This window comes from Trachemys scripta, chromosome 3 (assembly GCF_013100865.1).
Source record: "Trachemys scripta elegans isolate TJP31775 chromosome 3, CAS_Tse_1.0, whole genome shotgun sequence".
NCBI lineage: Eukaryota > Metazoa > Chordata > Testudines > Emydidae > Trachemys > Trachemys scripta.
This window is the reverse complement of record NC_048300.1, coordinates 157,075,019-157,099,015: the sequence shown is the minus strand read 5'-3', so window position 1 is coordinate 157,099,015 and position 23,997 is coordinate 157,075,019. Positions and strand designations below refer to the sequence as shown.

The following is a 23,997-nucleotide window of genomic DNA, read 5'->3' as shown; positions in this document are numbered from 1 at the left end:
TAATGGCAGCATAATCAGTCCATAGCAGCACAAATAGAAATGATAGGGTCCAAGTAAGACACCCAGTGCAAAGATTCAAGAGAGGTCACCAGATGTAATTGGAATGCAGTTAGCCTAGTTCTTACTGTACCTATAGAACAGAACTTCATTTGTTGAGATGGGAACAGTTGTTCATGATACATTATGTAAACCCACTGCTGCAGGTTTACAACAGAGGACCACATCCTTTTCTACAACATCGTCACAATGAGATGCACTCATGGCATTTTGTTACCAGCGCTGTATGTTTTAGTTTTGGAGAGTAAACCACACTCTCTCCAAAATATTTTAATTGAGAGTGCACATGAATGTGTTTTTCTTTTTTTGTAACATTAGTTTATACTAAAAACTAATCATATGGAGCTGTATGAGTGCTAATAATTTAAATATGTCTGTTATTCATCCAAAAGTTAGAAACTACATCTGAGGAGTTGAGTGCCCAAGGAACTCTGCAACTTGCTAGTCTGCTGCTGCATATCTGTATGCTAAAATCCTTTACAATTTTAATTAGCACAAATGCACAGTAAACTATCATCCCAATGTCAATTTGTTGCATTCTTCATCTCTTCCTGCCATACTGGAAACTGACTGTCCACAAAGTTAATACATAAAAAGAAGAGCCACTTTAGAGTGAGAGGTGGGAAGGAAGATAACCACACTACTTACTACCTGACTCTTCGACTACTTACACATGTGCTTAACTTTAAGCATGCAAGTAGTCTCATTGTAATACATTTAAACTTCCCTCATATTTGGTAATTCTGACAAGTTTCAGCCTGGTATAGAAGCTTCTGTCAAGTTTTCAATCCTGAAAAAAGTGGTTTATAATGACAGACCTTAAACATAGCCGTACAAATGGCAATTATGTGTAATAAAGGCTCTTATTCTTCAGTACTTTGTACAAAGTTAAATAAGGCAAAAATTGAAGTTATAGACAGTCCTGCTTTTTAAAAAAACGTAAAACTGGCAGGCTACTCGCATAATGTAAAAGTTTCAACATTAAAAAAGTTTGACAAAATTCTGCACAAATATACACTCTACTTAAATCCTGAAATGTTGAGATGTCACATTATGTATGAGACTGATTCTCTTTCTTACCAAATCCTGCTATCTTACTCATGAAATTGACAAGAGGTAAGATTTGGCCCCATTTATACATCCATACAATGATTAAATGCACTTTTTAAAAATAAAGGCCTTTATCTAACAGAGTATGTAAGAAACACTGCAGTAAGAACCATTTTTTTAATAATAGAAGAGGGGATTGAGAGCCTCGATGCCCATCTCATTGCCAGCAATGGGAGATGCAGCAACAGCTTGTTACAGAAACAAGATACTTCACGGGAAATATAATATATTAACATACAATGCAGCACTTCAGATTATTTAGTGTCTGTAAGTATCACCACGCACACAGTTTACCAACATGTGAGACTGGTGGACCAAGAGTACATTTCAGTTTTCATGCTCAAGGTCTCAGAAATTAACAAGTTACACTTATTATATGAATTAATGAAAAGGTAAGTCCCTCCTCCAACATATACCAAGTACTAACAAGAGTGCAGACTTACTGCATTATATGTTTACTTGATAAGAAATTCTCCCATGGTATTGGGAAAAAGTAGAAAAATTATGAAAGAAACTAAACTGAAAGTATAACTATTAAACCAACCCGTTAAGGTATAATGAAAATCAGTTATCAATAGGAATTGTGTAGCCATCTATATTGAATACTTACAGCTCCAGGTCATGTAATTTTCACTCTAATGCATCCATTTAAAAACTATTAAAATTCTGAATATCTTAAAGCAGAATATTTTTGCATTTGTTGCTGGCAGAGCTTTGTTATAGAAAATCCTAGAAAATTAAAATTATACGACATCATACAAAAACAAACAAAATGGATATTTTTAAAATGCATGCTCCGAGAGAACTGGGTGAAATTTTCAAAAGCACCTTAATGATTTAGAAGCCTGAGTTCTATTGACTTTCAATTAGACTTAGATGCCTGAATGTCCACATAGCATGGCAATGCACACTAGAGTGATGTTATTTCCAAAGTGCAACAATGTGTTGTGCACTAACTTGCTCATGAAAACCCTGCTGGCATGAACTAAAAGTTCCCTACTGCACGTCTATGTTAATGTGCACTAGGGAACTTTTAGTTCATGCTAGCAGGAATATGGGTCACTTAGGTGTAACATGATGTGCTTTAGGAATCATAGCCCTCTAATGCGCATTGGTGCACCGTGAAGGCAAGCCTTAAGTCACTTCTGAAAACTTTACCCCTTAGGTCTGATATTGCAGAATTATATTTTTAACCAGCAGCATAACTCTGAATATGAGACAACATTAAAGAAAGTCTCATTAGTTTAATATGTGATTTAGTCTTCAGCTACAACTTGTTGGATCCTCCAGAACACAGTTTACACCTACCATGGAATTTCTCAATAGAACTTAAGACATTTTGTTGACATCCCACTCTGCAAATTCAACATACTTTTCATAGTTCATGCTACATGAACATATTAGATGTCAGCAATATATTTTTGGACAGGAATACAATTGAAAATGTATGGGTTCCATTTAGCTGACTGATCAGTATCAGAAAATACTACTTGCTTACCCTGTTATGACTGACACAAACAAACTTTACAAAAACATCTGTAGTGCATTACAAAATAAAAAGGAAAAAATGTTTTTGGCACATCTCTTCTTAAACCTAAGCTTTAAGGCCCCAAAAGTGTAGTGAGTTAATTAATGAATGAATAGAACTCCTTTGGAAAGCCTCATTTGAAATGCAAAATTTTAAGAAGTGAAAAAATTTTTAAGGATGCTATTTTAATCCAATACTGTATCCTCTTGTGTGGTCTGAGTACTTGTACCAAATATCTATGTACACACCTTACTTAACATTCATATAATATACAAACTTATTGCACCAATAAAATTGCCAGAATATGTATTAGTGTAATCTGACAAATATGATGTCTGTCTTTTGCTTCTCATTTTACTTTTCACAGTCCTGGTTGACTACCACTCTTCTATCAAATTTGCAGGTAAATGTAATTGGAAGGAAGCTACCTCACCTTGGGTCATATTATTATGTACCGATACTTGTAAGCACTATGCTTACATTTTTAATATGCTTAACCATTCAGCCAAACCTATTACATAGCTTTGTACATCATTCCTTCAAACAGGAAAAGCTCATCCAATTTAAAAAAACATGCACAGGGACAACAATGGTTCTATATTTTGTTTGTTTGTTTTGCCACCGGGGTCTCACTTTACATACAAAATAAACATTGCAACAGCAATATTATTTAAATCCACCATCTATCAAGGATCCTGTAGGTGCAAGGTTTGCTAGAGCACTGGTAAAATACCTCTATATCTGCTGTATTCCGTATTTAATTGCACAACTTCATCCAAATGACTGTCATTCTTTTTCCTTCCAAAAGTGGTTCTAAGGTATGTTGCAACTGCTAAAAGGACTTCTGTTTTTCTTGGTCCTCTGTTTGTTTGGTCTAAGGTTGATGACATCTCCACCATTAAGTGTGCTAGAATTGTGGCCCGAATGACTTCCACCAGCTGTATTAAAAACACCTACATAATTTAAAGAAAAAAAGCAGCAATTTCTGTGAATCTCTTTCTACTTTTTATATGTTGAATCTTAAGCCAAAGCATTTACTAATGCATAGTAATACATCTCAAACACAAGCTCTTTAATTCCTGAACTGTTATTTATTCTTGTGGTCACTTGCAGCTAGAGTTCAATAAGCTATGTTTCTGAACTAGAGCCAGTTGGAGTTAAATACATGCCACTGTGAGGTTTAATACTAGCACAAAATGTACACCTAAGGAACTGGACAATTGCATACTTACTCAGATGCTAATCACATGGCAACAAACTTATGTTTAGTTGAGTAATACAATAAACAAACATGACAGGGCTTTTAAATTAGCAACTTTGTTGGGATAAAGGAGAGGAAAAGGGTAGTATAAAAGAAGAGGGCTTTAAGGAGGAAAAAAATCAGTTGACTCAAAAGTGCTTTAAAGAACTAAAGTTCAAGGTTTCCTTACAAAAGACAAAGTTTACAAAGCCCTTCTCATTAAATGCCAGATCTTTTCACAGTGAGTCTCTTGTATATCTGCTCCAGCATGACTAACACTAATACCAATTACATTTAAAAAAAAAGGCAAGTGTCAGGGAAACATCCATTCTCAAGTCCTTACAATGTTCTTCCCAAGAATTGAATAAAAAGGGTAGTTCACAAACATTGGCCAGAATTGTTAGTACATTAGTTTGACTATATTACAAAAGGATAACAGACAATATAGTAAGGTAGAAAAAAGCTAATTAGCAGTGTGAAATCAACTCCCTGTGACTCCAATGGAAGATGGATCAGATCCTTAGGTAATTAATAGTAGGCTTCATCAGCATAAAACACTGACTGGCTGCAGTTTATTGTTGCATACTTACCAATTTTGTTACTACTTGTATGTACTACATCTGGATCTTCAGCTGTTTGTTGTTTGAGCCTTTGAAGATATTTTTCAGCCAAATATTTAAAAACTGAAATACAAAGATACTTATCAGAGTGTGAGACTCTAAGATAGGGATCTCCATATGGACATCTCTGCAAAGCTTCATAATATATCAGCTCATCTTAGTACTAGAGATTCATTTTGGTAACAAAGCTGAGTTATAAGCACCTGATTTGATACTATGGGCCCCAGTCCTGCAAGCGATTCCATGTGGGCAAATCGCTGTACCAGTACAGAGCATCACTAACTTCCACCTGGGTCTACCCAGAGTCACTTGCAAGATCAGGGCCATATATAGTTTGTTATGCTTTATACCGCAGTGAATGGGCACATACATGTTGTCATAAAGATTAGAACTTTTAGATACTGTTAAAATAAGGTAGCATCTTTAAGCATTTACTACACATAGGTCTTACAGCAAGTGTTATAATAAAAATAACAGCAGTCATGTAAACCAAGATTAAAAAAAAAAAAATCAAAAAAATTTAACTGTTGCTACATTGATGCCAATAGGACTGTGAGTAGTCTACTATATGTGGGAATTTTCAGAAGCCATACACGGTATCAACAATTATCTGCAGTTGTTTGGTAATCTACTTTAATAATGCACATATAGGTGGATTTTTAAATTTGTTTATTTTTCCCTTGCAAATTTGTTTTCCAGGATGAAAATCTAAGTGAAAAGGAGAAATAGGTAGTGCACTTCTCATTTCTTGTATCACCGGACAAAATCCAGATTAAATCAGAATGTCCCTATAAATGCCAGAACCGCCCCAGAAAGGCACTACCTGGAATATATTACTATTATGAAACTGAATTTATGCATAAAAATAGCAGAATTATAGAAGTTGGTATGACATTACTAACAGACAGCTGCATCCATGTTAAAAGTTTTTTCAGCAATTAAGTTCAACTGTACACTGTTAAACAACTTGCAATCCATAAATTTAATCCTTATCAGTAAAATTTTCAAAGAGCCTAATTCCCATTGAAAGCCAGTAAGATTTAGATACCTAAATCACTTAAGCACTTTTGAAAATTTTACTTTTACCTTAAGTGTGGAAGAAAAACGGAAGAGAACTACAAGTAAAGGAAAAAAATGTTACATAACTGTATCAAGTGACAATCAAATTTAAGATGTTATTCCCTACTGTGACTACTGTGCAGTGCCAGGAAATAAGAGAGTGGCCAAAAAACGTGATAAAACCAGTGGATTAGTTTCCAGGGTACACAGATGTGCAACACTACATGGCAGAGGACAGGACAAAATCCTGTATTTGCCATATCTCTTACCTTCAGTTACATTTAGGTCCTCTTTCACTGATGCTCGGTAGAATCTCAACTTTAACTTTTTTGCCAATGCTTCTGCCTCTTCACTGCACAACAGAAAGACTTGTAAATACTGATTTGTATATTATGCCAGTGTTTATCAATACTGTACACAAAATTCTTTGGAATTAATTCAGTCAGAAGATCAGGTGAGGAGGTAGCTGCTCTTTAATTACTTTATGACCTGTCCACTTTAACAATGAGATGTTTTGTTGGAGCATTCCTTTTCAATTCAGAATTGTTACATTTTCACGTCTATTTGATTATGTTTAAAAAAAACCTCCCTGGCAGTAGCGAGATGGGTGTCATAAAAGCCAAAGGGAAGGAGGTTGCAACTAATCAAGACAGCAGATTAGGAGGGTCTGAATGAAAATGTTAGTAGTGTAGACAGAGAGACAAGGAAGATCTTAGAGATTCTCTACTCCAGTAAGACAGAGGGGGAAACCAGATTGGAAGGGACCAAAGAGCTGGAAAAAATAAACCTGAGGCAATGAGTTTAGAGATGAAAGGCAGAAGACAGGGCAGTAGCTGGAAAGGGATGAGGGACTTGGGGGGGGGTTGTTAAAGTAAGTGGGAGACAACATTATGTTTGTATTGTGAGGGGAAAACTTGAGAGTGAAATTTTAAGGAGTTGAGGGAGGGCATGAGAACTGGGACAAGGGATGTCATGAGGTGGGAAGGGATGAAAAGGAAGGTTTATAGAAGTAAAAGAGGTGAGAAACCTCAGTGTTGGTGACATGGATGAAAGAGGAGGTCACATTTGATCTTGTTTATTTTCTCTTTGAAAATCAGTAATATCCTGTGTGGGTGAAGGAAGGGGAAGTTGAGCTTTAGGTGGATATCAAAGGGAGAGAACAGGCACGAGGACAGTCAGTGTAGGAAACAATGAGAGGGAGAAGTAGTTTAGCTAGACCAGGAAAACTGTAGAACTAAAGGAGGGGAGACTGAATTAATAGTAGAAGTATTCAGCATGGTCATTCAACTTTCTCCATAGGCACAAATAGGAGTAGAGGAAGTGGATGCTGGGGGCAATGCGAGTTGCAATTTCTGAGTTTGATTCCAGGGTGAGGGAGAGCGTGGAATAGAATGAATTGACACTTCAGTCTATGGAGGAGAGAGCAGGGAAGAGGGAGCTGAGAGTGACTGAGTTTGTGGATGTTAATGGGTTGTAAATTTCTATAATACAGAAATACAGTACTTTGATAAAACATGAGTATATGAAAGAACAATTTCAGAACAGAAAACAAAAGCAAACATGTAAAGGTACATTTTAAAAATCTGTTTAACCCAGTTTGGCAACTGTATGCATTCACTAACCAAACCAGCGTATATAACGTGGTTGGGCTACAACTAAGTTTAACAGCTGTTGTAAAATTTGGGCTGCCGAGAAGGCATATTTTACAGCTCCCTGAATACAAAATGGAGTAATTTCTCATTGTGGCCCAACCAGACTACTTACGGGGTTCCCTGCTCATTTTTGAAGGTGCTTAGAAAACAAAAGAAAAAAAAAGAAAACTTGAAGTGAGCACTAATTCCCCAATCTAGAAAACACATAAGTACATGAGTAACTTTACTCATGGGAGTAGCACCACTGAGGTTTGTGGAATTATCCAAGTGTGGTTGCAGAATTAGGCCCTAGGTTTGGAACTTTAGTAAACATACGATTATATGAGTCTTCACCATCAACTCCCATAGATTTTGAAAAAATAAAAGACTGCAATAAATCCTCTGATTTCAAAAGACAATATGATGAAATGCCTACTTCTTTATACAAGAATCATCCAGGAGGTCAATCTTATTCTGCACAAGCACCGTGGGGATGTCTCCAACTTCAGCCACGACTTTCTCCTTCCAGGTGGGGATTGTTTCAAAAGAATCCCTGTCAGTGGTAGAAAATACAAGCACACAAGCCTGGGCTCCTAAAAACAAAGACAATTATCAATTTAGTAAGAGAAAAATAAAGACAAACCTATAAAAAGGTATTTGGGATATGGTGGCTTTTCATTTTATTTCAGACGGGCAGAGTTTTATTACTGTATTGTGTCAAAATGATGGTTAGGGAGCCTTAAAGTAAGAATAATAGACTGTCATCTTATTTTGGTCATTAATACTGTTCTTCAAGATAGTTGTCATTCTGCTATCTTTCAAGCTACTCCAGCAGGCAGAGAAAGATGGAGAGGGGAAAAGAGAGAGAGACAAAGGTCTGTCTGTTGCTCATTTTTACTAATATGGGAGGCTTCTCAGATACTACAGTAAGGGCCATATATGTACCTAGGTAATCTTTAATATCTGTAAAGATACTTCATATTGTAAGTTTGCCATCTACTTCTGAGATTTGTTACATTTAGGTTACAAATTCAGGTGAAAAAATGCTATAGCAATTTGTTTTTTGGAGGTTTTTTGCTTGAAAAGTTAAAATTTTCAGGGTTTTGTTTTACAAACAAATTTTCTCAAAGAGCTTTAAAAAAAAAGTTAATTTCTAATTCATGCACATTTCCCTCATGTTGTTTTGAAGGAAACAACCAAAATTTTACAGCATTTATACACAGTGGCAGCAACTCTTTTGCTATTGTGATGGTAGTGCCAATGGATTGTCAATTGGCTACTGAACGCGTTACTTGTAAGGTGGCTGACAATCATTACTTTGAAAATTTGAGTCAATGGTCTTTTGATTATCCAGTGGCCCGAAGTCATCAGCAAGCTCGAACACATAGGGAAATACTTGATGGTTTATATTCCTTTCAAAACTTCTGTTTAATAGTTACTATCATAATGCTGGATACTTGTTACCTACATAAATATTTAATATTTTTGTGAGTTCTGCTTGGCCTCAAGAATATCCTGTGGCAGATATCTAACTGCGCACTTGGTGGAAAAATATTTCCTTTAATCAGTGTGAACTTTCCAAATTTCAGCTTCATTGAACATCCCTTTGTTATTGTATGAGAGCAAGTAGAAGGCCTCAATCTAGTTTTTCTAAACCATTCATTGCTGTGTATACTTTTCTCAGGTTCCCCCCCCATTCATTTTCTTACTAAGGTGAAACAGGCCCAAATTTTCCAATCTGAGGATTTTTCCATGATCCTAATTATTCTCATCGGCAATCTTCAACACCCCTCTATTTCTTTTTTCCTCTACAGTGACAAGAACTACACACAGTATACCAGGTAAGGGCATTCCACTGAGATATATAATGACATTGTATTATTTTCCATATTATTCCCTATTCCAGGGGTCGGCAACCTTTCAGAAGTGGTGTGCTGAGTCTTGATTTATTCACTCTAATTTAAGGTTTCACGTGCCAGTAATACATTTTAACGATTTTAGAAGGTCTCTTTCTATAAGTCTATAATATATAACTAAACTATTGTTGTATGTAAAGTAAATAAGGTTTTAAAAATGTTTAAGAAGCTTCATTTAAAATTAAATTAAAATGCAGAGCCCCCCCCAACCGGTGGCCAGGACCCGGGCAGCGTGAGTGCCACTGAAAATCAGCTTGCGTGCTGCCTTTGGCACTCGTGCCATAGGTTGCCTACCCCTGCCCTATCCTATTCTTTATGTATCCATCATCTTGTTTGCTTTTTTGACCACAGCTACATATTGAGCAGCGGTCTTCATTAAGGTGTCCACAGTGATGTCCAGGTCTTTTTCCTGAGCTGATACAAATAATTTAGAATCAGAAAAATGTATGCGTAGATCAAATTATTCCCTCCAATGTGCATTACCTTGTATTTGTCAACACTGAATTTCATCTGCCTTTGTTGTCCATTCAACTAGCTTAGGTAGGGGCCTCTGAAGCTCAGAAATGCTACAGGACAGGCACCTTCTTCTGGAAGCCTCATCTTGCTCAGTTTTAACACAGTTACTGTGGCTACAGAAGCCTTTTAAGGTATCCCCACATCCAGACTGCATTTTCAGGAGATCCCCGCCTCATCTCCTTCTGAATGTTACAGCACAGAGGTGACTTGCAACAACAGGTTTTTGAAGGGAGGGAAGGGTCCTAGAGTGAAGATGTGATTTTTCTTTAAAATTGCTGAAATACAGCCCTAAGTTTAACTTGGCATCAGAGTTCACTGAAAACTACTAAAGGCTAGATATAGTCCTTACTCAGGCAACTCCTATTAATGTCAAAAAGAGTTGGCAGGAATAAAAACTAAGTAGAGACCCTTAGGATTTCTGCCCAAGGTACAGAGCTGGTCACCAAATACAAGTTACAAGAAGGTAGATTTAGATGAATTAACTCCTCACTCACACCTCTCAAGGCAGATCATCATCCATTTTGATGCTCCTTAACCAGATGGCAAACTACCATACGACATGACACCAATAACAACAGTCACATAGCAGGATCATGCAGAAAGATGGCTGTAGAATCAAACAAGTGTCTATGTCAATGTCTTTCAATTTTTCCACTGAGTGGTATGGCTCACCAGAATTCTTTTAGAAGTCCATTTAAACCGCCATACATTAAGTACTTTAGAGTGACTTACTTTTAAAGAGTGCAATATAGGAGCAAGCTATATTATTTCCACTTTCCAGTTTAGGTTTTTTCTTTTTTTTTATCCATGATAAATTCTGGTGTTGGAAGGACTTGTTTAGTTGCACATATACAAAAAAGGTTCTGACACCAAATCTTCTCTCTCCCCCGCACACACTTTCCTTCTGACGTCAGAAATCTATCCAGCCATTAGACTAATTATGTTCTATCCTATTTAAATGGCAGCTCTGTGAATTTGCATTCAATGGCACGTAATGAAGTCAGATATACTGTATGTCTGGGAATAAATACTAAAGAATCTGAAAAGGTTCCCTCCCATTTGAAAAAAAGAGGAATAATGTCGATAACTGAACTGGTCTTCGCATTGCCGTTACATATAAAACGTCCCTATTATTCAAAAAAGAAAGTTGGTTAGGCCAACTGTATTACACTTTTCTCAAGTTACGTACAAAAATTAAATAAACACCAAGATGTAAAATATAGGGTTTTTTTACCTCTATAATAGGCCTTAGTTATTGCATCAAACTCCTCTTGACCTGCTGTGTCCCACAACATCAGCCTGACCTCTTCATCATTAACTCTGAAATAAATGGAATAAATGTTTCATCAACACACTGAATACAGAGACTCAAGACTAAAGAGACACTCAAAACAAAGCACACATGTATTACAAATATTTCTCTTGCTTATAATGTATTTTGGACGAGAATAAAAAAAATTAAAATTTATTTTTCATCATTGATACGGTTTACTTTTTGGCACTTCATTCTGCTTGGACAGAAAAGAAAAGGACTAATCTCAGTCTCTCCATGATCTAGTGCAACGCTGTTGAGCTCAAATTTCCAATAATACAGAAAATGTTCAAAGAAAAAAAAAAAAGAGACAAAAATCATGTTTTTTTTAAATTCATACTGGGTTTTGTAAATCCTGTGTCTTAAAAAGGAAAAAAAATGCAAAGAGAACCTATGCTCCCGGACAGTGCTCCTTCAACACATTTATTTATTTATTTTATCTACTTAGGTGATCTGTGAACTTATTTTTTCATTACCTTAATATCTTCCCCTCCTTTAAATATGATTAGATATCATCTGTTTACACTATCAATAATCTAAGAGTCTGAAACAGCTATTTGAAACCATTTTACATACTGAACTCCTGCTTTCATTTTTAACCACATAACTTATAACAAATGTTTCCTTTTTTTAAAACAAGGAATGCAAATAAAAATCAGCAGTTCAACATATACAAACCTTCTTAGAAAAAGTCATCAAGTATGTCTGAAAGTCTGAGTTTTATTTTTTATTTCAAATTATAAATCTTGTACTTGAGTGGAAAACTGAGTGATCCAATTACTGTACATATGCTTCACTTTTAGCCCTCTGAACAAGATGTAAAAAAAAAAAAAAAATCCCCCAGTCTTTAGTCTGGGAGATAGTTTGAGTTCCAAATCTCCACATGCCTGCTAATCACAACAGCACTAAGGAAATAAAGGCAGAAGTAGCATAACATCTGCTGAATACATACTGAATTTGTCTCTCCAAGAAATCTACTCCAATAGTTTTCTTGTAGTCTTTTGTAAAAATTCCTTTGCAATATCTCTGAATCATACTGGACTTCCCAACTGCTCCATTTCCTACCACCACCACCTTGATGGCCACTTCCATATCCTCCTCCAACATCTCTGCAGCTGAGAACCTCTAGTTACTTCAGGAGCATGAATTTTATCTCCCAAATCTGTAATTGAAGTAAATATTATGTTCATGAAAATACTGTAAATAGAAAGAGTCTTGTAAATAGGCACTGGGCTGGACTCTCAAGATCCGGTTTCAATTTCCAGCTCTGCTACAGACTTCTTGTATGACTTTGGGAAAATCACTTTGTATCTCTGTGCCTCAGTTCTCCATCTATAAAATAGGGCTAAAAATGAGGGCTGTCAATTAATTGCAGCAAACTCGCATGATTAACTCAAAAAAATGAATCATGATTAAAAAAATTAAGCACCATTAAATCGCCTTGTTAAACAATAGAATACCAATTGGTATTCTATTAAATATTTTTGGATGTTTTTTATATTTTCAAATATATTGATTTCGATTACAACACAGAATACAAAGTGTACAGTGCTCACTTTATATTATTATTTTGGATTACAAATATTTGCACTGTAAAAATTATAAAAAATAGTATTTTTCAATTCACCTCATACAAGTACTCTTTATTGTGAAAGTATAAATTACAAATGTAGATTTTATTTTTGTTACATAACTGCACACAAAAATAAAACAATGTAAAACTTTAGAGCCTACAAGTCCACTCAGTGCTGCTTCTTGTTTAGCCAATCGCTAAGATAAACAAGTTTGTTTACATTTATGGGAGATACTGTTTCCTGCTGCTTATTTACAATGTCACCTGAAAGTGAGAACAGGCATTCGCATGGCACTTTTGTAGCCAGCATTGCAAGGTATTTATGTGCCAGATATGCTAAATATTCGTATGCCCTTTCATGTTTCGGCCACCATTCCAGGACATGCTTTCATGCTGATGATGCTCGTTTAAAAAAAAAATACTGATAATTAACTTTGTGACTGAACTCCTTGGGGGAGAACTGTATGTTTTCTGCTCTGTTTTACTCACATTTAATGTTATAGCAGTCTCGGATGATGACCCAGCACATGTTTGTTTTAAGAACACTTTCACTGCAGATTTGACAAAACACAAAGAAGGTACCAAAGTGAGATTTCCAAAAATAGCTACAGCACTCGACCCAAGATTTAAGAATCTGAAGTGCCATACAAAATCTGAGAGGAACAAGGTGTGGAGCATGCTTTGAAAAGTCTTAAAAGAACAACACTCCAATGCAGAAACTACAGAACCCGAACCACCAAAAAACTAAATCAACCTTCTGCTGGTGGCATCTGACTCAGAAGATGAAAATGAACATGCGTCAGTCCACTCTGCTTTGGACTGTTATCGAGCAGAACCCATCATCAGCATGTGCTCTGGAATGGTGATTGAAGCACGAAGGGACATATGAATCTTTAGCACATCTGGTACGTAAATATCTTGCGACACTAGCTAGGACAGTCCCATGTGAACACCTGTTCTCACTTTCAGGTAACTTTGTAAACAAGAAGCGGGCAACATTAACTCCTGCAAATTGTAAACAAAGTTGTTTGTCTGAGTGATTGGCTGAACAAGAAGTAGGTCTGAGTGGACTTGTAGGCTCTAAAGTTTTCTATTGTTTTATTTTTGAATGCAGTTTTTTGTACATAATTCTACTTTTGTAAGTTCAACTTTCATGATAAAGAGATTGCACTACAGTACTTGTATTAGGTGAATTGAAAAATACTATTTGTTTTGTTTTTTACAGTGCAAATATTTGTAATAAAAATAAATATAACGTGAGTACTTTATACTTTGCATTCTGTGTTATAATTAAAATCAATATATTTGAAAATGTAGAAAACACCCACAAATATTTAAATAAATGGTATTCTATTATTATTTAGCAGAGCGATTAATTGTGCAATTAATCACAATTAATTTTTTAATCGCTTGACAACCCTAATAAAAATACTTCCTTTGTCTGTCTTGCTTATTTAGATTGAACTGTTAAGGGCGGGGATGGTCTCTTACTATGTTTGTATCAAGCCCAGTACAATGGGCTCCTATCTCTGTTTGGGTTTCTAGGCACTACCAAGAGACAAATAATACATAGCAGTAGTAACAACAACAGGACAGCACTGAAAGCACACTGTTTTCACAAAAGATGATAAAAGTTTAGCATTATTTCTATTCTAACATGTACTTTGTGTAAACTCTGAAAATAAGTTATGTTGCTATGTGCCACAAGCTGTTTGTGAAACTACAGCTACTATTAATCTTAAGCAACTTTACAAATCTGCTATTTGGCAAATAGACAATCTACAGTGTGTTGCCTTATGAAAAGGAAGAAATGTGCATCCAAAATATACAAAGGCAAATACATGAGTTTTTGGTGTCTTTTGTTTTTACAGTTAGAAACTTAACTGAATTTGTGGTATCCTATTGACAGAATTTATCCTCGGCAGCCTCCAAGCCAACAGCTGCCTAAAATGAGAGTTTACGGAAAAAAGATCTTTTGGTCTCAGCAGGTTGGGAATCATATCCTTCTATTATGCAAATACCTGCATTTTGGTTACAAGAGATGTATTTAGCTTAAACTGCTCAGATTCTATTTCTAATAGGTATACCAGGCCTGATACTGCTTCCAATAAAATCATTTTAGACTTTTGCCATTGACCTCAATAAGAACAGGATTAGGACCTAAATTCACATCTGTTTCCCCTATCTCTGCTGCTGATACCCACATATGTATCTCACACGGATTCTTCAGGAAATGTTTGACTATACAATTAGTAAGTTTTTTATTCCAAAGCCTTATACTGATTCTTGTTAATCTGTCTGAATAGCAATTCTTTCCCAGGGAATGAACAAATACCACTTGCAGGCAAGTTTAGGCACTGAAATTGTTTACTTATCCTTTGACATAGTAATAAGCGTTCACCAAGATGCAAGTTATTTATTATAGTATATTTAAAAATACTATATGGGATTGTGTTGTCATGTTTGTACAGTAGCTTTATATTAAGCAGAATTTTCTTTCAAACAATTTTTATAATGTTGTCATGATACTGCACTTATTTCACAATAGCTTCTATGCTTTCTCAATTTTGTATTTTCTTCCTTAAAAATATTAGGGAATTCTGAATTATTTTATATCAAGAAAATAACTGAAGTCAGTCTTGAATTTAAAGAATGTCTTCTCCCCAAAGTTCAAATCAAAAGTGAAGTGATTAAGGAATAATTACCATGTAAATGCATGTGAAAGTTATTATTTGTATTCTGTTAGCACCCACACTGAGCTAGGTATTGTCCACTATACACAGATTGCCCCGTTAGAAAGTTTAACAAAAATCAAGGTAACTTTTGGTATGTTACCAAAATAAGCTGCATCACTGCAAACTCAGCTTTGCTCTGGGGCAGCACCTCTTCATTACAAGTTTACACCAGCATAATGGCAATGATGCAAATTTCCATAATTGTAAACAGGACCAAATTACTAGTGTAAATAGGCAATGCTCACAGACAGATTTTTAATAATGTGCAGCTCTTGCATGACCTAAATTTCTAACATGAAAGCACAGAAAAAATGTAAAGTTAAACATGTTCTGAACATGCTTCATTCTGAGGTTGCAACAAGTACTTCACATACACTTGAAATAAGCAGAGGGTTGTGGTGAACAAACTTGAATTTACGCCCATAATCTGCGAAGTCTCCTATGAGTAATGAAAGCACTGCTTTTTGCAATATTTGGATATTATAAAATTAATAACTAGCATTTCGATAGTATTAAGTACCTCGTGTGAGAAGTATTTCCCCATTTTTTTTTACAGAAGGGAAAATAGAGTGATAAAGGGACTTGTCCAAGGCCACACACTGGCAGAGCCGGAATGCCTGATCCCCGCCCCTCTTCGCATCCATGTAAGCGGTGGCACCACAAGGATTGCAAAAGTGTGGGGGCCAGGCTCTGGTCGGGGGCTAAGGGACAGGGGCATTGTGCTGTTTCTGAGTTCAGGTTCTCAAAATAGGGGGCATGCCCCACATTTAAAAAGTGTGAAGGGATGGCTCTTTAGTTCTTCCATCTCCAGGACCCCTGCATGTAAGTAATATCTAAGTACCACTATACTATCTATTATTATTATTGTAGTAAATATAGTTATGACACATACATATACACTTTTAGGGAATAATCACAAAGAATAGCTAAAATTCCAAGTAAACTGAAGACACTGGAAGCTGTCTTGTCATTTTCAGTCACTGCTTATACTCTATACAGAAAGACATTTATCTGGGAGAACTGTCAAGGTGTCCGCACAAACAAAACTGTAGAGTCCAAACGCTTGTACATTGGCTTTCTAAAGGATGCTTGGGCTGGTCCCAAGTGTAACTGTGATAAATCCTACGCTTCCCCATTGCAGCAATATCGCTCTTCAGGGAACAGGATGATGATCCCAGCTGGTTTCATACATGCTGCCTCCTTAACCCCTCCCTATGTTGTTCTCTTCAGGGCATTTCCACACTCACTCGCTTCCCTTCCCTAGGTAAAGCAAGCACCCCCACACAAGCCACTTTCCTTCCCTACCGAGGCCAGGACAAGCCAGCCCGTGTACGCAGCGCCCCGGCCGGGGTAACCAAACCACAGCGCGTCCGCCCAAACAGCACTGCAGGGCCCTGCCCATCACGCACAGTGCGACCCCACGGCCCATCCCCACTGCCATGTAGCATCCTCCCAGAGCAGGGTAACCCGACCCCGCAGGGGCTGCCAGCCCCACCGGCGGCACCAACAGCACCCCCCTCCCCCAGGAGTAACCGAGCCGGGCGCGCCCAGCCCGCGTCTCCTCCCATCCCCATCCCCACCCCGACACCGGCCCCGAGAGCCTCACCCAGCTCCGCGCTCCCCCCGGCATCCCAGCGGGCCCGACCCCGCTCCCCACCACCCAGCCCCGCCCCAGGGGCTCACAGACCCGCTCGGAGGCGCTGGCCCTGGGAAGCTGGGGGGCCGCTGCAGGCTGAGCGGCTGCGGCTCCGTCTCGGAGACCGGGAGGCGGGAGGAAACCGCGCAGCGGAGCCAACCCAACCCGGACGCACATCCCGGCTCCCGCACCCGGAAACACCGTCAGGGCCGCGGGCTCGGCGCGGAGAGGTCCCCGCCCGTTGCCTCCGCCTCCCCGAGCGGCTGCAGCCAGCGACAGCGGCGGCCCCTGCGGCCGCTACGCAGGGAGTAAGGGGGGCGAGCAGGGCCCCCGCGCTTCCCTCGCTGTGGTCAGCCGCTGAGGTGGAGCTGGGTTGTGGCTCCCGAGGTGGTTGCCTCCAGGGTTCTGGTGCAGGCCCGTTATAGAAACGAGAACCGGCTGTTGAGTGTGGGGTTAAACTACAACAACCCCCAAAGTAATGGAGGAGAGAAGGTGGGCGGGCGCTACTCATAGCTGGGGATTTGGCTCATGGAGAGAGCTGATCTGAATGCTTGAAAACTTTCACAAAGGTAGATGAATCCTCCCCAAATGCCGGAGGAAGAGTCAGCGTAAACCCTGCCTAATCCCCAGTCTAGTGGTCTCCCGTATCTATCTCACCATCCAAAAGAGTGGGATGGTATAGGTGGACTGGGACTGCATGGGGTTGCCCTCACTAGACTTTGTGCCTTTAATTAATGGATTATCATAGAAGATTAGGGTTGAAAGAGACCTCAGGAGGTCATATAGTCCAATCCTCTGCTCAAAGTGGGACCAACACCAACTAAATCATCCCAGCCAGGGCTTTGTCAAGTCGAGCCTTAAAAACTTGTAAGGATGGAGATTCCACCACCTCCCTAGGTAACCCATTCCAGTGCTTCACCACCCTCCTAGTGAAATAGTGTTTCCTAATATCCAACCTAGACCTCCCCCGCTGCAACTTGAGACCATTGCTCCTTGTTCTGTCATCTGCCACCACTGAGAACAGCCAAGCTCCATCCTCTTTTCAGGGAACTCAAGGCACCTAATGCGTTTGTAGAGGCTAGTCTTGAAACTGACCACTCCTTCTAGGCGTCACATGTGTGATATGTAAGGACCAGTCTAGGGCCCCTCAAAAGTCTAGTAGATATAAACCCTGTGGTGCTTTCTGGCTCTAGAGTAAACAATATGGAGAATCAGACCCTCATATTGAACCTGCTCACTTTCATGCCCTTTCAAAAAATACCAGACAAGGGGAGAGAAACTATTTTATGACTAAAATCTCAAATGTGCTAATATCTGCACATAGAGACAAGTGAAGAATTGTTTTGTTATGCTATTAAAATGTGTTCAGCGTGTGACCCTAAACCTTATTTGCACACTATACAAACCCTGCTTTGAAATCTGAATTATTAATTTCTTTATGTTTTTTTATGGTGCTTATCACTGTAGCATTGGAGTGCTGTACAGATACAAATGAATTTATTTTCGCAACACATGTGAAGTAAGGTGGTATTATTATACCCAGGGCCAGTGCTACCATTAAGACAAACGAGGCGGTTGCCTAGGGCACCAAGATTTGGGGGCACCAAAAAGCGGTGCCCCCAATTTTTTTTTACAGCGTTCCTGGGCTGGGCTGCTGGCGGTGCGCTGACACATGCGGCTCAGACTTCCTCTCCCAGTGCAGCGGCCGCTCCATGCAATTATTGTCACTGCCGGCGGGGGTGGCGTGCTCAGGGAGGGGGCGTAGCAGAGGTGAGCTGGGGTGGAGTTCTTCCACTGGGAGACAAAGGGTTCCCGCCTTACACAAGAGCTATGTAAGGCAGGGGAGTGACATCATCATGGTTCTCTCCTCTGAATCTCCACCCAAAGAGATACTGAAACACACCTGGAAGCAAGAACTGAACTGGGGGGGGTGGAGAAGGGTGGAGCCCAAGCTGGAAGGGCATCTAGCTTGTGAGTAATAATACCTGAGGTCTTAACCTGGAGACCAGTGCAGCTGCCTTTTCAAGACTTTCTGTAATCTGCCTGCAACAATATCTAGGGTGAGGAATTACTATTTGTAACCAATTTATTTAGTGAAACAAGCTTAGTATGCGTGTTTGGTTTTATTTGCTTAGTAACATGCTTTGTTCTGTTTGCTATCTCTTTAACCACTTAAAATCACCTTTTGTAGTTAATACATTTATTTCTTGTTTATAATATAACCCAGTTTATGTAATTTCTAACTGGAGGAAGGGGGCAAGAAGTTGTGCACATCTCTCTTCACATTGAGGAAGATGGCAGATTTTTATGAGCTTGCACTGTGCAGATTTTTCAATACAGTGCAAGACCGTATTATTTTGGGTTTATCTCCCAAAAGGGCTGTGCACATGAGTGACAAACGAGTGATATCGTATGATGTGCACATCTCACACAGAGATGACTTCACTCTGTATCTGCACTGGGGTGTGGCCCTACCTATGTGTATGTGCTGCAAGAGGCCGGAGAGCCTAATTTAGCAAAGCAGGGAAATGGAGCCCAGGCTGGTTGAGCAGGAGAGCCTGAGTGAAATCCCAGTACATCAGGTGGCATCCCAGAAGGGGGGTCCAACCCATCACAGGATGCTAAGCCTGAGGCACAAGAGGGATGAGCAGCAAAGCCAAGTGAAAGCCAAGGGACTTTGGCAGGCATATCAGAAGGTAAGGGAGGACAACAAGAAATATGGGGCTGCCCCACAGACCTGGTGACTCTACAGAGAAATATACCAAGCATGCCATACTTGGTGGAGACCCCACCAGCACCCCAAACATCACTGTGAACACTTTGTGAGAGCTGGGCGAGGAAACCCCTGCAGTGCAAAGCAAGGAGGAAGATGGGGAAGGGATGCAGAGGGGAGTGCAACCTATAGTGCAGGGGTCAGCAACCTCTTTAACCAGCACATCCCTTGGCCCGCACCGCTTCCCGCAGCCCCCATTGGCTTGGAGTGGCGAACTGCAGCCAGTGGGAGCCGAACCTGCGGACGCGGCAGGTAAACAAACTGGCCCGGCCTTCCAGGGTGCTTACCCTGGCGAGCCGCGTGCCAGAGGTTGCCAACCCCTGCTATAGTGCAATCCTGGAGCTTTCTGAAACTTCACTGGAATTGAGCAAGGCCTGCCAGGTGAGCACTAGATGAGCCTGGTGATGAAAGGGAAAGAAGTTAAGGTAAGTGTATTGATGCGTTATCTACAGAATAAGGTTCCAAGATTGTCACTCTGTCTGTGTGTCACTCTGAAGCCTAGAACGTCTGCTCAGCCAGTGTGAAGCAATGGAAACTGCTGCAAGCATGGTTGAGAGCTCTTTTTGTTTAGAATATCACCAGATTCAATCATCACTAGGATTCATGGCCTGTTACTGTCCAATTTTTACATTCTTGACCATTTTGACTTTATGAATTACACCCTGTGAGAGCATGGGCTTTCATCTACAGGCATGTATCTGTGCCGTGCCATGCCAAGAGTCTGCGATCATTATATCAGGGGTAATTCAACCAATCACCACCCTTACTTTACAGCAAATTTGCATGCAACAGTTTCATTGATTGTAGTGTTACTCAGGGTTTTTCTGAACCCAAAGCTCTTGGTAACTTTACTCGTTGCGAGGCGCTGTCAGGGAATAAATCAATGGGGACACAGCACGTCAGTCTGAAACATGGTTAACACAAACAAGAGTGCTTTCACTTAAAGCTTCTACTTTATTTAGTTTCAAACACATACAAATGCAATAGGTTATAGAGCACCCCAAATCAATAGTTACCCCAAAGGTCTGGAGTGGTCAACGACAGCCTTCTGATGTTCAGCCTTCCATCTGCTGCTGGGAACCTTAAGATGGATTCACAGCAGAGTCTGCTTGACCTCTTTCCCCTTTTTATGCCCAAAGCATCTCATTGCTTGTCAATCACCAATAACCACTGAGCAAACAGTTTGTTAAAAAGTTTCAGGCTGTTATACAGATGTGTTTTTACAGAGTCTGCAGTCTCATGGGCCCTGACAAACACACACCAGAAGTCAAATATAGATAGACTCCCTGTCTTTCAATACCGCGTACTTCAGCAGTTTAAAAGAAAGCCCGACAGGATGGCACAGGGTCGTGCTCAATTCTTGTCACTCCCCCTCCCCTTCTGGCCTGCCTAGTTATGGTAAGGCTGCTACAAAGGCCTCTGAGCTTAGCTGCTTTTGGCAATAAGTGTAACAATTGATATTCCAGTTATTGGCAGTGGCCTGGGCATTTTGCTGCAATCTCAATGTTTCCCCTAACAGTATGAGGGAGACTGGATGCTGTATTATATGGCACAACTGCCACATTTCTTCAAATCGCCCACACAACAACATAATCAGAACTCACAATAACTGCAAACTCATATAGCCCCCAGCACAGCACACGCCTCCTCCATTCACCAGCTGCAGAAATCAACACAATCTCCCAGGACAACCAGTGAAACTGTTGAATGCATATCAACTGACTTTACGAATTACACCTGTTCCTATAAGCATATTTGTTTCCCTTTTCTGTGCCTGAAACCTCCTCTACCCCCACCCTTCTCCCTTATTTAAAAGTGGTGCCCATCTGCCTACTTAGAGCACAAAAGAGTTGACTTTTGATTTGTTGCCTTTTTAAAATACAATTAAAATGAACACACAGCACTTTAATATGTTTATAGTGAAATCAAGTATAAGAATATTCAGCAAAATAAAATAAAATCATAACATGCATTCTAGAACCTAGACTTAATTAACTAGATACTCTCATGTTTTGTAACATAATGCTAACCCAAAATCCTTGCAGCACTTTGCTGGCTTGGCTGTGATCCTTCTTTTATGAGACACTGACAGCTTGCCTCCTAGATGAAAGACCCAGTGTGTCTCTTTTCTCCCCAAGATATATCAGTTCCAGCCTTTGTCTTCTGTGTGTTTTCCATCTGAACTTATTGCTCACTGACTGATAGCAATCTGGCACTTCAAGCTTCCAGCGTGTGATCACCATTGTCAATGCAGCTTTTATTTTAACTGCTCGTTCACAGAAATCCCTGGGTGAATTGCTGGTATCCCACAAAGCATTGCAAAAATATCCCCCAAGTCACTGGGCTAGATGGTGGTGCCTGGCACACTGATCTATCGCCCCAGGGTACAGCACATCTTCTGTTGACATAGCTACTTGTGGTGAGGATGCATAGCACTGATGCAAGCAGCCAAGTCTGCACACGCTTGAGCAAACAAAAGCCAGCAGCTGTTCACCAAAAAAACTTCAGTTGTCTGAACTTTGTAGTGTAGATTCAGCTTAAGAACAGAGAGACCAAGGATGGTCTCATGGCTAATGGACAGGATTGGAAATCAGGAGACCTGGTGTCACAGTTCAAGGCTGGCTGCACCTTTGATTCCTTAAAGTCTTGTTGAGGGCATCCCCTTCAGGTGATAGGCACTGACCTTTAACCTCTGGGCCAGAATTCTGCGATTCACTTAGTCTTTCAACAGGGCCACAGGTGCCGACTCTGTGGGTGCTCCGGGGTTGGAGCACCCATGGGGAAAAAATGATGGGTGCTGAGCACCCGCTGGTGGCCCCGCTGATCAGGACCTCCCCTTCCCTCCAGCACCTCCTACCTGCCACAGATCAGCTGTTCTGTGATGTGCAGGAAGCGCTGAGGGGGAGAGGGAGTAGCGAGGGTGGGGTGCGCTCAGGGGGATGTGGCAGAATAGGGTGGGAAGAGGTGGGGTGGGGGTGGGAAGATACAGGGCAGGGGCGAGAAGAGGCAGGGCATGGGTGGGGCCTTGGGGGAAGGGGTGGAGTGGGGGCAGGGCCCAGGGCAGAGCGGAGGGTTGATCATTCCCCCTTCCCTCCCCCGCACAGTAGAAAGTTGGCGCCTCTGGACAGGGCCACAGGTGCAGCAACCCCTGTGTACCCACTGTCATTGTTTTGCAGGGCCAGCTGGATTTGACTGCCCTACAAGACTTCCCTTTAAGAGCTGTGACACAATGCATTGATGTAAAACAGCCTTGCCAATCAAAATATTACTCAATCTCAACAGAAGGAACGAAGTATAAATAAGAAGGGTTTAACACAGCCCAGTAGTCTACATGCATTTGTTTTACCTAAAACTTAGGTAGGTTTAACTTTTCCATCCACCCCATTTCTAGGACTTGGGGGACAGTCTGTACCCCAGCAGTCCTTATGTCTTTCTGCCCTGTGCTTTCAGGAGTTGTCCAGTTAGCAGTTCCAAAGCTGTTTGCCTCATGGTGTGTCTACATTTAAACTTCTACAGTGGCACAGCTGTACTGCTGCAGCACTTCAGTGTAGACACTCACTACAGTGATGGGAGGAGTTCTCCTATAAGTGTACTTAATCCTCCTCATCAAGAATTGGTAGCTAAGGGCCTGTCTGCACTTACTGGGGATTGATGCTGTGGCAATTGATGCACCGGGGGTCGATTTAGCGGGTCTTGTGAAGACTCACTAAATCGACAGCAGCTTGCTCTTTTGTCAACTCTGGTACTCCACTGGAACGAGAAGCGTAAGGTAAGTCGATGGGAGAGAGTTTCTCATCGACCCAGCATGGTCTAGACACCGCAGTAAGTTGACCTAAGCTACGTCGACTCCAGCTATGTTATTCATGTAGTTGGAGTTGCGTAACTTAGGTCAGCTTACCCCCTCAGTGTAGACAAGGCCTAGGCCAATGGAAGAATTCTTCCATCAACCTAGATCTGTTTACACCAGGGTTTAGGTTGGCTTAACTATGTCATTCAGGGGTGTGGATTTTTCATACCCCTGAGCACTGAAGCTGGGTTGTGTTAAATTTTAATGTAGATCCGGCCTCAGTTTCCCACCTGGATTTCCCCCTCCCCTGTGCAAAGCCAGCGGTGTTGAACCCAGCACGGCCAAAAGTAAACTTAAAAGGAATTGGCATCTGCATTGTGCTTTTAAGTACCAGTGAATGATACTATCTGATGCGTATTGTCTCCTTGTGTGCAAGACAGCTCCTATTGAAATTAACCCTTAGTAATCACATAGCCAACAACACAATAAGTGAGCAAATGGAAC

The 23,997-nt window shown here is 40.3% G+C and overlaps 1 protein-coding gene across 5 annotated transcripts; it reads right to left on the bottom strand.

Annotated features, from left to right (window-relative positions):
- Positions 1 to 322: 322 nt before the first annotated feature.
- RAB23 (RAB23, member RAS oncogene family) lies at positions 323 to 17,214 on the bottom strand. Of its 5 annotated transcripts, XM_034766251.1 has the most exons (8): positions 16,985 to 17,116; positions 14,447 to 14,506; positions 11,942 to 12,151; positions 10,912 to 10,997; positions 7,682 to 7,838; positions 5,884 to 5,966; positions 4,526 to 4,618; positions 323 to 3,648 (listed from the first exon to the last, which is right to left on the bottom strand). In XM_034766251.1, exons 3-8 carry the CDS (start codon positions 12,094 to 12,096, stop codon positions 3,509 to 3,511), a joined length of 714 nt encoding a protein of 237 aa, XP_034622142.1. In that variant the 5' UTR covers positions 12,097 to 12,151; positions 14,447 to 14,506; positions 16,985 to 17,116; the 3' UTR covers positions 323 to 3,508. The 5 variants fall into 5 exon arrangements, with proteins under 5 accessions (XP_034622142.1, XP_034622144.1, XP_034622143.1 ...); XM_034766253.1 differs by lacking the exons at positions 14,447 to 14,506; positions 16,985 to 17,116 and adding an exon at positions 17,125 to 17,214; XM_034766252.1 differs by lacking the exon at positions 14,447 to 14,506 and having other exon boundaries at positions 16,904 to 17,116.
- Positions 17,215 to 23,997: the final 6,783 nt, after the last annotated feature.